This window comes from Antedon bifida, chromosome 1, assembly GCF_963402885.1.
Source record: "Antedon bifida chromosome 1, ecAntBifi1.1, whole genome shotgun sequence".
In the NCBI taxonomy this organism is placed as follows: Eukaryota; Metazoa; Echinodermata; class Crinoidea; order Comatulida; family Antedonidae; genus Antedon; species Antedon bifida.
In genome coordinates this window covers 22,355,013-22,372,017 of record NC_136226.1, presented here as the reverse complement: position 1 = coordinate 22,372,017, position 17,005 = coordinate 22,355,013, and the positions used below count along the sequence as shown (strand labels likewise).

Here is a 17,005-nt window from a genome sequence, read left to right as displayed (position 1 = left end):
TGGGAAAGATGATATTGTTAACCATTCGCGGCCAACACGCCACAATGTTAAATTTAGATTTTTGTGCTAAACATAACATTTACAACATCAAAAATCGGGTGGCGAAAGGCACAGAAAAATAAAAGATGTTATTGTGTGCTCTCCCTGCCTCAGCACTAAGGCCAAGTGAAGCCAAATGTGCTCCTTCAATTAATGTACTCTTGGGTGGGCTTCTTTTCCAGATGGACTTCTTTTCGAGATTACTAATTGAGGGGATATGCTAGGTTCCCGCCCTGAGAAATTGTTTTTTTACATGATTTGAATAATCTTCTAATGTAAAGATTAAGAACATCACAATTAAACAGTGTGGCGTGTTGACCGCAATGACTAACAATACCATCTTCCCCACTACACCTGCACCAACTCATTTGCATAATAACGCAGGGCATACCAACTGTTCAATATTTGTATAGGGGTAGCAATCAATGGGTTGGTTGGATGGCCAGGCTTGTTCAGGCTGCTATTGTTCATCATTTAATTCATTGTATCAGTTGTTTTGATTTCTCATTATCAATTATTCACTTAATTCAATATCATTTATTCATGCTCAAACACAGTAAAATGTAGTACATGGTTTGAAATCCTTTTCGTTTGTTCAAAGTTAAAAATTCACAACAAATTGTGAAAATTATTTATTACAATAATGCATCTTTACACATTTCTATTTATTTGTTCCTAATTTTCTGACATAACTTATGTGTTCTTAAAATTGAGGGCGCCAAACATAAAATTTACGAGATCGGAAAGAGGCAGGTAGCCAAAAAAAAAATGATGGTGTGCTCCCTTGCCTCTAGCACGGTAAGGCTCTCTCACAGCCTTGGGGGTACCACACATCAGATGCTTTGATGTTATTGCCTCATGATGTGTGGTGGAAAGGGGGACGTTTAAATCTGTGAACCCCAAACACAGAAGCTCGCATAGCTTTAACTCTTTTCCACCGACCGGCATGGGGTTTGAACCCACGATAATCGTGTTCCACGACGCTCTACCGACTGAGCTATCCGGCCCTCTGGTTTATAGCAACGTTAAAACTAGATTCGTTTCCTCAAAATTACGTCATGAATATGCAAATTTATGACGTAACGATTAGAATGACGTAATATGAAGCGCGTATAAGACTATACTATTGTCACCTTTCATTCCTCGTGTACATTGTGGCATAACGGGTAGTGCTCTAGTAACTATCGTTTGGATTGGATTCTCCCAGCTCTACCAGCTGGGGTTCGAACCTCTACGGATTATTTTTTCAAAATAAATATAAGATGTTTTTCTTTTATTTTGAAAGAGAGATATTTAGAGAGTCAAGTTAATTTAGGATAATATAATTTAAAAGATTAACAACATCAACATTCAACAGTGTGGCGTGTTGACCGCCGTGAATGACTAACAATTTAATGTCAGAAAAAATGTAATTATGACTCTCTTCGTTACGTGTTTAGAAAAGAATTTATATCTCATCGTTGGTATGTCGGCGTTGTTATGCAAATGAGTTTGTGCAGGTGTAGTGGGAAAGATGATATTGTTAATCATTCGCAGCCAACACGCCACACTGTTAAATTTAGATTTTTGTGCTAAACATAACATTTACAACATCAAAAATCGGGTGGCGAGAGGCACAGAAAAATAAAAGATGTTATGGTGTGCTCTCCCTGCCTCAGCACTAAGGCCAAGTGAAGCCAAATGGGCTCCTTCAATTTTTGTACTCTTGGGTGGGCTTCTTTGCAGATGGACTTCTTTTCGAGATTACTAAATGAGGGGATCTACTAGGTTCCCGCCCTGAGAAATTGTTTTTTTTTACATGATTTGAATTATCTTCTAATGTAAAGATTAAGAACATAACAATTCAACAGTGTGGCGTGTTGACCGCAATGAATAACAATACCATCTTCCCCACTACACCTGCGCCAACTCATTTGCATAATAACGCACGGCATACCAACTGTTCAATATTTGTATAGGGGTAGCAATCAATGGGTTTGTTGGATGGCAAGGCTTGTTCAGGCTGCTATTGTTCATCATTTAATTCATTGTATCAGTTGTTTTGATTTCTCATTATCAATTATTCACTTAATTCAATATCATTTATTCATGTTCAAACACAGTAAAATGTAGTACATGGTTTGAAATCCTTTTCGTTTGTTCAAAGTTAAAAATTCACAACAAATTGTGAAAATTATTTATTACAATAGTGCATATGTATTTAAATAAATAGAGAGAATACCCTGGCCAGGCCAGGCATCGGCATCTTTACACATTTCTATTTATTTGTTCCTAATTTTCTGACATAACTTAGGTGTTCTTAAAATTGAGGGCGCCAAACATAACATTTACGAGATCGGAAAGAGGCAGGTAGCCAAAAAAAATGATGGTGTGCTCCCTTGCCTCTAGCACGGTAAGGCTCTCTCACAGCCTTGGGGATACCACACATCAGATGCTTTGATGTTATTGCCTCATGATGTGTGGTGGAAAGGGGGACGTTTATATCTGTGAACCCCAAACACAGAAGCTCGCATAGCTTTAACTCTTTTCCACCGACCGGCATGGGGTTTGAACCCACGATAATCGTGTTCCACGACGCTCTACCGACTGAGCTATCCGGCCCTCTGGTTTATAGCAACGTTAAAACTATATTCGTTTCCTCAAAATTACGTCATGAATATGCAAATTTATGACGTAACGATTAGAATGACGTAATATGAAGCGCGTATAAGACTATACTATTGTCACCTTTCATTACTCGTGTACATTGTGGCATAACGGGTAGTGCTCTAGTAACTATCGTTTGGATTGGATTCTCCCAGCTCTAGCAGCTGGGGTTCGAACCTCTACGGATTATTTTTTTAAAATAAATATAAAATGTTTTTCTTTTATTTTGAAAGAGAGATATTTAGAGAGTCAAGTTAATTTAGGATAATATAATTTAAAAGATTAACAACATCAACATTCAACAGTGTGGCGTGTTGACCGCCGCGAATGACTAACAATTTAATGTCAGAAAAAATGAAATTATAACTCTCTTCGTTACGTGTTTAGAAAAGAATTTATATCTCATCGTTGGTATGTCGGCGTTGTTATGCAAATGAGTTTGTGCAGGTGATGATATTGTTAATCATTCGCGGCCAACACGCCACACTGTTAAATTTAGATTTTTGTGCTAAACATAACATTTACAACATCAAAAAGCGGGTGGCGAAAGCCATAGAAAAATAAAAGATGTTATGGTGTGCTCTCCCTGCCTCAGCACTAAGGCCAAGTGAAGCCAAATGGGCTCCTTCAATTTTTGTACTCTTGGGTGGGCTTCTTTTCCAGATGGACTTCTTTTCGAGATTACTAAATGAGGAGATCTACTAGGTTCCCGCCCTGAGAAATTGTTTTTTTTTTACATGATTTGAATTATCTTCTAATGTAAAGATTAACAACATCACAATTCAACAGTGTGGCGTGTTGACCGCAATGACTAACAATACCATCTTCCCCACTACACTTGCACCAACTCATTTGCATAATAACGCACGGCATACCAACTGTTCAATATTTGTATAGGGGTAGCAATCAATGGGTTTGTTGGATGGCCAGGCTTGTTCAGGCTGCTATTGTTCATCATTTAATTCATTGTATCAGATTTCTCATTATCAATTATTCACTTAATTCAATATCATTTATTCATGCTCAAACACAGTAAAATGTTGTACGTGGTTTGAAATCCTTTTCGTTTGTTCAAAGTTAAAAATTCACAACAAATTGTGACAATTATTTATTACAATAATGCATATGTATTTAAATAAATAGAGAGAATACACTGGCCAGGCCAGGCATCGGCATCTTTACACATTTATATTTATTTGAGAGTTAAGTTAATTTAGGTTAGGCAGGGGCTGGTCTTGGAGACTTATATTCTTTCCATATTTCGAAGTCCAATTTCCGGGCAACTCTATTTTTCTAAATTAGTATTCACCCAACCATGGTGGGCTGGTCCTGTAGACTTATAATTTCGTTTCATATTGTTTTTATTTAAAAATGTTTCATGGGGGTAGCCCATCGAGCAAAGCTGATCGACAATACAATATATAATTGGTCAATCACGGCTAGCCTCGTCGGTTTCGTTGTGCTGCCTATCGCACACACGGTAGTTTGTGAGCAGCCTTCCAATCCTTAGAGTCGATCGAGTCCGAAACAAAAGGATGGATGCACTATTGTACGAAAAAACCTGACAGACCTGTTTTGTACGATATGATATTGTGTAAGGTGATATGTACAAAATTGCAAGATTAAACAAAATATTATTCTTGTTCTGTGGTATATTATTTTTTTAGTTGTTCAAAAAACACACAATTATGCCAGATTATACTAAAAACGGATAAATAATGCCGCGACATTATGCCAGATGCAGTGGGCCTCTAAATAATGCCAAAAAGCATAATAATGCCAGAAATGGCAACTATGGGGTACATCCTTAGTCGTCCAGTATAACTTAGAGTAGGACCACTGGTCCTGTTTACTCAGCCCTCATCTTTAAAATTTGAGCGTAACTCATCTTTTTTTGTCTCCTTTGTGTCGTGAATTACCACTTTTATTAATAAAATCATGATCAATACATTGCAAATTAATCAGTAATATTTTTATCTTTATATGTTACTTCTTTAATCACATATTTTTATTTTTATTTTACTGTTTTTTTATAAGGCTACTACATTTTCATATCATTCAAACTGTTCCAAAAAAGGTCTCAGAAAAGAAAAAAAGTATGATGCATCGGTGCATCGGCATTCCACCTTGCTCATTAATCGGTACAACGCCAACAATCGTGTTCACCATACGCACTTTTGTACATGAATTCAATATAGACTATAGTTTCTCTTAGGTGTTATTTTATAGAAAGCTTATATTATTATTTTTTAAAGTAGTTTATATCACCTTCTGCTTTTACGAATTTTTTCGAGAGCTTTTCCAACTTTCGTAAGTCCTTGATTGACACCAAAGTGTTTAAGGTGATATCGTGAATAATGTTGCCGAACTTCCGACAGCATAACAAAATTAAAATAAACTTCAGTTTGATAAAAAAAAACATTTGTGCATACATGTTTCGTTGTTACGCCGAACAACATCATCAGTGCAACTAAATCCGTATTTTCCAAAATGTATCATATTATTATATTCAAAAGGTACGTTAAAGGCAACCCCAAAACTGATTGTAACCACAATCTAATCTCACATATCCTGGTTTTCCGGTTGTCGTCTTATGGGTATTTTGAACTCAAAGTACGTTCAGTTGACGTTGATGGCGCCTGGTATTTTTAGGGGAAATGACTGCTTTGAATAAGTTTGAATCGACTGTGTAAGTCTGAATGTGTCTATTTTTGTGGCAGTTAAAGGGTGTCTTCCCGAATATTTTTACAACATTGTTCCGGAATCGATGACGTATAATAGGACGACGACATAATAAAGGAACTAGTGACTGTGTAGTTAGTGGCCTTTGTGGTTCCTTTAAATGCTCATTTGAACTCGAACTTTAATACTCATAGCACCATAATGCACTTCATCTGGTTCATTTGCTCATGTCTGATTTTTTCATTTGTGGTAGGGGAACCAGAATGGACCGAATGTAATGACGATGGATGCTGTACTGAGGAAGGGTAAGATTTTCTTCTTTTTTTTTTATTTTCTTAACTAATTATGGTTATTGCTATACTACTGTATACTATATCTTGTTTTAAAAAGATTTAATATTGGCAAATATAGTGATGACAATGAATCGGTAATGTTACTAGCAATTGTAACAGCATACTATTTAAAGCTATATAGTCTAGGAAAACATCTGAAAAGATGCCTAGGAATCAAGTTAGGGGGTAGAATGATAGAGGCAGTCAACATAGCCAGATATCCTAATTAATCCCTTCTGATCATAAGCCATTTTGACACTTAATTTTTTGCCTTGTAGGCCTATTGAAATAAAATCAGATCTAAATAAGATAGATGCACTTGTGCTTGACCGTGTAATGGAAACTGCTCCAACGCTTACGTGTATCAATACGTGATGTTTTTTAAAACAAGTAACTAATTCACTAAACCCTTAAGGAATATTATATATCGGGCTTTAAAAAAAAACACGAATTATACAAATTATAATACACAGAGCATAAGCTCTCATCAATGTATTGTATATACAGTTTGAACATAAATAAATCAATCAATATAAATTGACTGTTGATAAGGTCACAAACTAAAAATGTTTTATTTTGTAAACATCAATGTTTCTAATTTGTTGTCTTAAGTTGATAGATACAACTATACTAGCCCATGCATTGTCGGAAAAGAAAATCACATTTACATTAAGCACTACATGTTGAAGAATTCAGGAAGTGATACATTGGGAAAGCTATATAGTAAATACGGCTAATCCGATTTGCTAATCTTTGCTATATATATATAATATTAATCTTGGCTCTACGACAGCCATTCATATAAAAACGGAAATAGGCCTAACAATAATTAGAACCATTAGCACTGTGATATGACTTCGAATTGTTAACATTCTACAACATATGTTTACAATAACATGTTGATAGATATGTGCATTAAAATAATTATGGAAAATGACTCTAAACGAAAATGAATAGAATAATAAATTAAGAAAATTAATACTAAAATTGTTCATAATTAACGACAGGCTAACAACCTACTTTGGCATGGCAAACAAATCAAATCCGATGTATAATCAAAATTGGCAACTACTTCATTAACCATTATTACATAAACTACAACAATAGCATACAGTAAGTAAATGTCAACGTAAGAGTAAAATTAATGTTGACTAGCGTGCAGAATATTGAACTCATATTGTAGCCCTATATTTTTATTTCTTTTTCTGTTATACAAATTTGTCTATAATTACAGTATTTTAAATAGCCAATTTTGTGTTTTTATTAACATAATAATAATATTAATAATAATAATAATGACAATGATAATGACAATGGCAATTTACAAATAATAGTAAATAATAATAAATAATAATAAATGATAATAAGAAATAATAATAAATATTAATAAATATTAATAAATATTAATAAATATTAATAAATAATTATGAATAATAATAATAAATAATAATAACTAATATTAACAATTAATTAATATAGACACAGCTAAAGGCAATACAGTTCTTGACTTGTTACGTGAATTATATGGCCTGTAGCCTAATATCAAATGTCCGCAAAGAACCAACATCCAATGGTGGTTGACGCAGTAATTTCCCGGTAAAAGTAGGCCTAATCCTTCATAAGAGAACACCCAACATAATTAGGAATATATATATAAAGAGTCGCTATCCAATCGAGTTTGAACAATACCATGAAAGCCCCAGTTAGGTTAGGACATCTGAATATCAAGCAGAAGGTTTCGGGTTCGAGTCTCGGTTGGGGCGACTTTTTCTCATTCTCACAGATTTCCTCATCATTATCGTTTCAAATTAACTAATTAAATGTCAGTATATCACCGGGCGGTTTAGAATTAATGTTCTATGCCTGATGTGTTTATATATATATTATTCAACATTATCGTGCCACATACTTAGTATATTTACATTTATGGTAATATAATGACAAGTGTATCGACCGATGTATTAATAACACTATCGAGCGTTAGATACTACATGTTTACATCTGTTTAAAACATTCTAATAAAATCTCTAGTGTACTAGAGGGGAAAAAACTGCTAAATTGAGGTATGTAATACATTATTATAAAGCTTTCATTATTGCTATGGAGATTTATAATATTATGTTTACGTATGAATCTCATATCACATTATATATGTATAAAGTATCATTGTCTAATAAAAAAAAACTATAGTAATTTAGGAAATAGTGAAGCAGCATGATAAAAGGACGTAACAAATGAAAGCCTGCTATTAGTACAGCTGTGTTTCCATTCACTCGGGAAACGACCAATGACCAAATAATCCCCTGTAAAAACTTGTCTCACCCACGGAGCAAAAAAGGTAAGTAGCAGAGACAAAATGACTGGCTTGTCTAGTCGCTAATCTCGTGGAAAATGTAAAATCCATTATTATTACACAAACTAATCAACAATGACATAATTGTATTCGTCATAAATTTGTATCATTCACAATTAGTGTACTTATTAACGAGATTACGGGAGATAGTACGTCGCTTATCAGAGTAGTAGTAGTAGTAGCCCGACCATAATTAGATTGAGAATAGTTGTTTGTCATACTAAAGGTAATGTTTGCGGTCGCAAATACTGACTACCCACAAAAACAAGTTGGTGTAAACAAATGTTGTAACCTTAAAGCTCAGGTACAGGCATGAATTTTAAATATAGTATCTGGTTAATTGTACATAAATCAAATATTTTTAACAGACATCAAGATGAAAAACATGGCTTTCCCTTAATATGGTCAAATACAAAATTTGGCAAAATTCTTCCATAAAAACCAGGAAGACTTTTTTTCAGTAGTTAGGTAGTTAATCTAATGTAATAACATGTCTGGTGACTCCCTAGAAGGTGAAAAAAGATGGTGGATATGCGGTGGATAATTTTTGCTATAGCATGAAAATAAAACTCTGAAGTTGAATAAAAATACCAGAAATGTAATATTCAAGTTATATTACCTTTTTTTACCACACCGTTTATTTTTCATAGCTTTTAAAATGCCTCTCTATTTACAAAATTTGTGTACACAAGAATAGAGATTTTACTGTGTAATTTGAACTATCCCCCCACTGATAAGAAAGTGCTTATTTTCAACAAGCTCGTGTAACACAAATAAAATCCCAAACATGATGAAACATAGGGGAAACTATAGATTGATCATTATTGGAATGTATGATCAATAGAAATTTTTTACCCGCACCTGGCCTTTAACACAACTTTATGACAATAAAGATAAAGTTAGCGGTTGCAAATAGCAAAGGCAAGATGTGGTAAACCGAATTTATTTCCGATGTTGAGTCAAATTCATTTATTCATAAACTCTGATTGAAGTGTTTTTTTAAAAAACAATTAGCACTCATAAATTATGTTATTGTTGTTAATCACTGTAGCATTTAATTATCAAATGTAATCTTCCTCTAACAGGCAGTTCTCTCGACATCTTCTGCTACTTTTCACTGACGTCTTCGTCTCGTCATCTTCTTCCGCTCTTTATGTAATAGATAATTATTTTCTTTTCCAGGGACGCTTTCCTTCTATTCTTCTTTACAAAAACATTATAGTGTCCGGTTTACCTTCTTTACCTTCTACAATTCCCAGTTTAACTTTCACATTGTTCAACTTGTGGACATGTATTGACGATAAACTTCCACTCAAAATGTATTCTTCTAATTGCTGAAAAAGAGCGGCTCTTTTTGAGCAATTAGAAGAATACATTTTTAGTGGAAGTTTAACTTAGAGGCACTGAAAGACACTGAATGTAACAAGACAGATACTTTCTTAATTTTGGTTTATTTTTATTAAGTGACTTCATTGAGGCACCTAATAAGAATGCAGAAGTTTACATTTTTACTAATGAAATTAGCTTTAATAGCTATATTTCCATTGTCACTGTAACATCAAACCATATTGTTATTTTAACAATTCCAGCGGAACTTTACGTCAACGCATTAAGTTCCGATAGGAAGTGGAAAATACAATATTTTCTTGTAAAAACACATTCGCTGAATCATAACAGGGTTGTGTGATGTTTCAATAAATTAATAATTCTAAATAGTTATTTTTCATATAGATCGTCAGTGATGCCACGCGCACCATGGTATTACAGAGCTATTTCGACATTATCGTTTTCAGATCACGTGTACCGTTGTGGTGTAAATCTGCCTAAAACACTGCCAATTAGAATTAAGAGAATTAAACAACAGAACATCTATTAATTTTATATTACTTTTAAAACTCTTTTTTATTTTTATTTTGTTGTGGACAATTATTTACATAACGTTTTACATATTTCAAACAGTGCTGGCTGTGGTGATTGCGATGAAGTAATTGGTGAATTTGAAAAAGTGTATTGCGATTGCGGAACTTGCCAGCCAGGTAAGATATGCTTTCAAAATAACAACTCTATAGAAAATAACATCGTGTTTGTTTCATTAAAAAAATTGAACAAATGAAATCAGTACTTAAGAGATAAGATGTTTATACAATCCCAGGTTGACATTCCTTTAGTCACATTATGCCTTAATTTAGGACAGACGTGTACGACGATGAAATAATATGCCCAAATACATACATTCCCAATAATGATGATTATATTTATTAGAAAAGAAAGATTATCACTATTAAATATAACTTATACAATAGGAATGTGCCATGAGTTTTTAACACAGGAGAACAGTAATGCATTCTCAGCGTCATCACATATATTTGGAATGGAAGCAAAACAAGCGAGGTTGGTAACAAATGGCTACTCGGAAAAAAATATTTACTTTGGTTGGCAACCAGATGAGAATGATACATTACCATGGTTACAGGTAGATCTAATGGAGAAGCATCATATTTCTGGGCTAGTTACATTTGGAAATGCGTTTGGAGATGATTTCGTGTCGGCTTACAAGGTGTTGGTTAGCCCAGATAATGAATATTGGGAAACAGTCGATGGTTTAGATAATGAAAACGGGGTACGTACTGATTAATACTTTCTTCTTTATTATAATTGGCATTATTATAATCATACGAAGCAAGATTGCGTTACGACACGCACTGCTAAGCGTAACGGCCGTCGTCAGTTTAGAATTGCTATCACAACCAATCGACGCCCTCTTCGTCCTGTTTCGTAAAGTTACTAGGCCTTTATACAAATCGTTCTTAACAAAATAATTTAGCTACATTTTTAGAAAGATTTGTCTAATAAGGTTGAGTATATAACGTGCAAATTATCAATACAAGTGGTAATTGAAACCATACAAAATAATCATTAGATAAAGTGTAGAGTTGACCGAAATTTTAAAAATTACTCCAGTATAAAACAATTTCAGATGCAGGTATAGATTATGTTATTATTATGCATACATACCTTGTTTTTTACGCTGCTGCTCTAGCCCGCTACGTCACAAGAGATGACTCATTTATAAGCTAAGCAAGCAGCAGTTATAGTACTAAAGACTGACGTTTTTGCTAAAATGCATACTCGACTATAATGTAGGTCCCAGCTGCTGGACCCAAAAAAACGTCTGGGAAAAGGTTCACGGTTGAACGATTTTGGATTCTTGCCCTTTGATTGGTTGACGCGAATCAACAGATTGTGGAAGAATTTCCACTTGTACCAACTTGAAGTCACGTTGTCTCTAAAGGGTATTCGTTGCATGCCTACAGTTCAGGCACAGACAAACAGGCTACAGCACATTAAAGTTCAAAATTGACCATTTTTAATTGCCATTTTTGAATTAGTAGATTAATATTTGGCAAATAATACATTGTTGAAAAAGTACACATGTCTTCTTTCAAATGCTGTGTATACAATTAACTAGTGAAAAAATGGGCAAGTGATTCATAATTAAAGAACTATCTGTGATTTGTATGTATCTTTGCGATTAAAGGACATCTTTTTAATAATTAATCATAAATTAATCAAAAGAACAATGATTAATTTTAAAATGTCGAGCGGCGTTTTTTGTAAGAAATATTTCTTGTTTATTATTATTTTATTTGTAAGTGTCTTACTGATGCAAAATAATTGTATATTTTAAACAAATATATAGGTTTTTATAGGTAACTCAGACGGAAATTCATCGGCCATTAATTATTTTGATTCACCGGTCCATATGCGATCATTACGTGTGTATCCACTGACGTGGCAGAGCCAAATTGTCCTACGCATAGACCTACTTGGATGCTTATGTGAGTAATTTTTTTTTAATAATGCTGATAATAATTATTAATAATGAACGAAGAAGCAACAGTAACTTTTTTAGTACTCTTGGGTGGGCTTCTTTTCTTTAAAATGAATTCAAAATGCTGTACATTTTGTGAATTGCTACTACAATAATAGTATTTTCTGCCAATTTTAAATATTTGTGATGAAAATACCATTTTTAAAATGTAAAATAATTCGTAAGCGCAAAATTATTTTTATTTGTTATACTTTTCAGCACTACCAGGGATTTCAGCAACAAAAGAACCAACGGGTAAGTTAACGTTAATGATATTAGTTTTAAAATGCATACATTAATAAATTATGTAATTTGTATATTAATGTAAGTTTTTGCTTTTATATTCGCTTTTTAGATGTAAATAATATCAACATTTCTGTATATCTGATTGCTGGTATCTGCTTTACATTACTGCTAGCTCTTATAATGATACTTTGTGTGAGCTATACACCAAAACGACGTACAGATATGTAAGTGTTTATTTATTTCGTAGTCTTTTGTCTTAGCATACAACATGTAGGAAATATTATTTTGAAATACTTGCATGCATAATTCCACTATGGAATGTTGTAAATAAAAAAAGATGGAAGAGAAACACGTGATTGTTGACAAACACGGATATCCTTATCTAGCAGAAACGAAATTATTGCTGTACTAGAAACCATAACAAAACCATAAAGCAGAATTGTTATTTTCATTTTCATATTACATAGTAATAAAGACATTCCGAAAGCATTGGTATCTACCCCGCCTAGTTCAATTGCAAGTTCACCGACATCTGCCTCATCCGGTACGTATCGTTTTTTATTGGCGAGCCTCTTTCCTTTTTAGCCTAATTGGCAGATTTTTATTACACATAATCACTAATTGCATCCTGCTCTTTTCCTTAAAGTAGGGACTATATCAAAATGTAGTATCTTTTATAGACCTTCCTAACAGGCTTGTAAACTGGGCTAAAAATAGGAACAGTATGGTAGTGCCAGAATCTATCCATGCGCCAAATTAAAAAAAAACAATTATAAAAATAAAAAATACTTTTTATCATTTCTCGTTTGCTTTTCGGTAAGAGTGAAAAAATGAAACAGAATGACTTTCAACGATGGTAAAATCAAATAACAATCCGATCCACCAGCTTATTCTAAAGCACTGTTGTATCAACAAATCTCTTTGAAATCCATGTCCCTTTTCGTGGCCCTCTATAGATGGTTACAAATCAACTTAATAATCACATACAGTAATTATTAACACCGAAACGTATCCTTGTATAAAATCGTTTGTACTCTCCGATTGCTCAATTGAAATGTATGTAAATAATTAATACTATTTAAAATGTGTTTTATTAAAATCGTGCAATTTAATTATTTAGTATTAGAATAATATGTAATTTGTAATAAATTATTATATATTATACTTCTCCAGAAAACTCGTCGTTATAAGGTACATCTACATAGGTTATTAAATATTTGCCGTGAGCAGTGGTGTGCAATAATTGTGTGTTTATGAATAGGCTAGCTGTGGTCATTAATCTCTCAGTTTATAAATTTTTACAAATTATAAACAAATTAAGTATTGTAGCTGATTGGCTAGTGGGTTAGTTCATCTACGCCACAACCAATCTATGCAAATTGGAACAACCCAACTCTCCTGATCCTTTACATACAATTTCTTGCAAAGTATCATAATTATACGATGTTCCTGTTCCTTTGCAATCACATTGCTACTGATTTTCGACGGCAAATCATATAAATAAAATCTTCATCGGAAAAATCAAGATGGCGGCAATGGACAGGGTAATTTTGAGATAAGGTCGATACAAGTCTTTTATCATTCTGGTAAACCAGCAATTTTGTAATTAGCAACACAAATCGCCCAAATGTGATGGGGAATGTGCTTTTCATTTAAAATGAACGAAATTAGTTATGCCAAATTCTTCCAGTTTAGGTACCGAATCTTCAATGCCTCTGAATATCACAGTATATCGGATTGTTATCATAATTATATTGACTAGCAGTAACCCGTGCGCCGCATGGTTTTTTCTGCCTTAATATGTTGTTACCCTAGCCTATACTTTGCATGGACAAGTATAATAAAAGCGCACTTTGATACAGGTAATTTTTAATTATTAAAATAAAAACAAATTGTATCAAGAATAAAATTCGGAACTACTCTATTTACGGCCATTGATTTTGTTATACACTATCCCTTCACTTTGAAATATATTTAAGTTAAAAAATTAAAGCAATACTGAATATGGAACTTTAGACTTTAGTTTTGACTGTTCAGACTTTACGAAAATAAAAGACGCTAAAGAAAAATTGTCTTGTGTGACGTGAATTAGATGATGCGTACAAACACTAACGAAAGTATAACATGTCAAACTATATTATTATATTATTTTGGGTGTTTTTCGTGTATTAATTATTTGATACATATAGATAAAATAATAAAGTGGACATATATCGAATAAAACACATTACTGCGGAAACACGAATTAAGTTGTTTTTATGTTCAACATTATATCAAACCATTTGGAATCGTTTTGTTTGTGTGTGTTCATTTTTATTCATTTTCATTTTATTTTTATTTCAATGGTTTTGTAAGCTACAAAATGAAAGCAGTGCTGGATATTAGACTTTGTGCTGTGTGAATATTAATCTAGGGTGCGCATCAGAAAGTGACAACGTGCATGAGAGGGAAATGCACGTTGAAGACTGTCAATCGGTCGGCAGATTAAAACCTTTTAATGATAAAATATGAATTGGTAAGTTATAGAATTAAGATAAGATTGGAATAATAAAACTACAGCTGCTTACGGAATTTGAAATCAACACAAAAGCACACATGGTGGTAGTCGAAATTAGATGATGCGCTCGGATACAAACTGCTTGGGTGTATTTTTCGTTGATATTTGATATTTTGTGGAAACACGACACCCATTTGGATTCGTTTATTTGTGTGTGTGTGTTTTTTTTTTACATTTTGTTTTTATTTTAATGGTTTTTATACTTTGCTATTGTTTTGTATGAGGTTTGGTGTCTTTTTTGGTAGTTTTGTAATTACATTGTGATCTATGATTTTTTTGCTTTAAGCGGTGATGCTTATTATTTACACATATCGCGGATTCGATCCTCAAACGTACTAAGCATTGATATCAATGGCCACGGCGTTTAACTCACTGAGCCAAACCGTGATTTACGAAAATGATTTTGTTCAAAGGACAGGTGTAATTAATTAAAACTTCAACGACGCAATCATTCGATACGGTTGACCGGCTGCTGAGACTAAACACTGTTTTAATTTGGCGGCCCGGCATGGTATTTTTAGATCCGGCTATGGCGGTACATACCAGAGGAGGTTGCGTAGTTTATACAGTGACGCATGAGACCTCAAATTACTGTTATTATTTGCCTTTTTTTAGTGTTTATACTTAAAATTCAGGAAAGTGACATAGTCTATCGTGTGCGGCCCCTCAATTAACACCAGTGTGCCAAATGTGAGCACGTATCGTTAAGTGGATACGGAGGAGATACGTAAAATTACGCGAAAAATTTAGCCATGCAATTGTCACTAGTTCAAATAAAACAGTGTCTTAAACTTCTAATATTATTATTTCTTTTTAGGTGATACGTCGTTTCCTAATCCTGCATTTGCTACTAGTCAAAAGTCTCTGTTGACGAGTGGTGGCAGACATCACTGTGAAACGAATCCATACATAAAAGTATCTTTTCCAAAAGCAATTCAACCTTAGTATAATGTTAATAGAAATATAGTAAAATGTACTAAAACATTTTGTAATTTTTCATTATTGATTACCCTGTTTTTATTTTTATTTACATTATTTTAATAATCTTAAACAATAAACATGTTTAAATGAAATGTTACCATGACTTAATGATTAATCTTTATACGATATTGATTTATCAACAAATTATAGCAGCAATATGTTCTCAGTATTTTTAGTACCATATAATATACATAATTAATGTACCGTATTCTGTAGGTGGCAAAAATGATTTGAATAATAAAAAGTATTATAATTCCGACACAAAACAACAATTTCTGGTTTTTTTTACATATTAAAACAACAAACCAGAAGACAGTCATTTGTATAAAATCTAATGGTTTTATTCTATGTATACAAATCGACAAAACAAAATATGTTCATATTATTATCAAAATGTTCTTCTATGAGGTTGAATAGTATCGATATATTCTTTACACTTTACAGCATCAGCAATGAAATAGGTTAGAATAGGTTATCAACCACGCTGAAATAATACAGCGTGGTGCTATTTAGTATGGGATAGGATAATTACATATTTTCATTCCCGATGTGTTATTACATTTTTTTAAATAGTTTTTTCGACTTTTCGACGCTTCACAATTATTATCATATTATAGCATAGCATAGGGTGATTCATTAATCATGCACATAAGTAAATATGTACACAGCAAGTAGAAAACATATAACGTTTTACATTTTATATTGTCATAATATAAACTCTTTGAAAGTATAACAATCATTTGAATCGATTCTACACTGTGACCATTTCAGTAACATACAGTGACTATCCTCAACACAAGGCTCATATTTCTGGTTTCAATTTTTGTCTAGAATATCAATGAAATACAGTTAAATTTGGTTTTACAATATAGGGTTGTACAGGGGACCTGACCTAGCCTAATGTATTATCTAATATGACTCGAAAATACAACTGAAATCTCATTGGTCTAGGTAAAGATGTCGTGCACGAGATTAAGTCGCACTTCAGCATTTAAGCATTATTGCTGTATTCACTTTTGTAAAATGTAGTGTATAATTCTACTATTGTTAAGGAAATTCATATTAAATTGAGTCAGGTTTACCAATATCAAATTATAGGTTTACCAATCTCTTAAATTTTTCTGTACTGTACTGTACTTACTGTATTATGCCTAACTGCATTACTTCTTTTTATTATCCTTTCCTAGATTTGGTCAACAGTAAAAGTCACTGGCTTTTAATCTTAATTTTATTTTTAAAGCACTAGAATAATTTTTGAAATTCTCAAAAATGCTTCCGAAATGTAATATTCAGTTGTT

The 17,005-nt window shown here is 33.0% G+C and overlaps 1 protein-coding gene across 2 annotated transcripts; it reads left to right on the top strand.

The window, feature by feature from the left end:
- Window positions 1-5,319: 5,319 nt before the first annotated feature.
- LOC144845812 (EGF-like repeat and discoidin I-like domain-containing protein 3) lies at window positions 5,320-16,988 on the top strand. Of its 2 annotated transcripts, none has more exons than XM_078703269.1 (8): window positions 5,320-5,672; window positions 10,012-10,088; window positions 10,356-10,676; window positions 11,772-11,891; window positions 12,143-12,178; window positions 12,279-12,393; window positions 12,637-12,713; window positions 15,544-16,988. In XM_078703269.1, the coding sequence occupies exons 1-8, from the start codon at window positions 5,569-5,571 to the stop codon at window positions 15,669-15,671; spliced, it is 978 nt and encodes a 325-aa protein (XP_078559395.1). In that variant the 5' UTR covers window positions 5,320-5,568; the 3' UTR covers window positions 15,672-16,988. The 2 variants fall into 2 exon arrangements, with proteins under 2 accessions (XP_078559395.1, XP_078559390.1); XM_078703264.1 differs by having other exon boundaries at window positions 5,323-5,672; window positions 10,356-10,672; window positions 11,753-11,891.
- The last annotated feature ends 17 nt before the right edge of the window (window positions 16,989-17,005 follow it).

Excerpts from the sequence above, each read along its gene's own strand:
- LOC144845812 (XM_078703264.1), top strand. The coding sequence starts at position 5,569 with ATGCACTTCATCTGGTTCATTTGCTCATGTCTGATTTTTTCATTTGTG. Across the intron at positions 12,179-12,278 it reads AGCAACAAAAGAACCAACGG|ATGTAAATAATATCAACATT; the intron begins GTAAGTTAACGT and ends TTCGCTTTTTAG. Across the intron at positions 12,394-12,636 it reads CCAAAACGACGTACAGATAT|TAATAAAGACATTCCGAAAG; the intron begins GTAAGTGTTTAT and ends CATATTACATAG.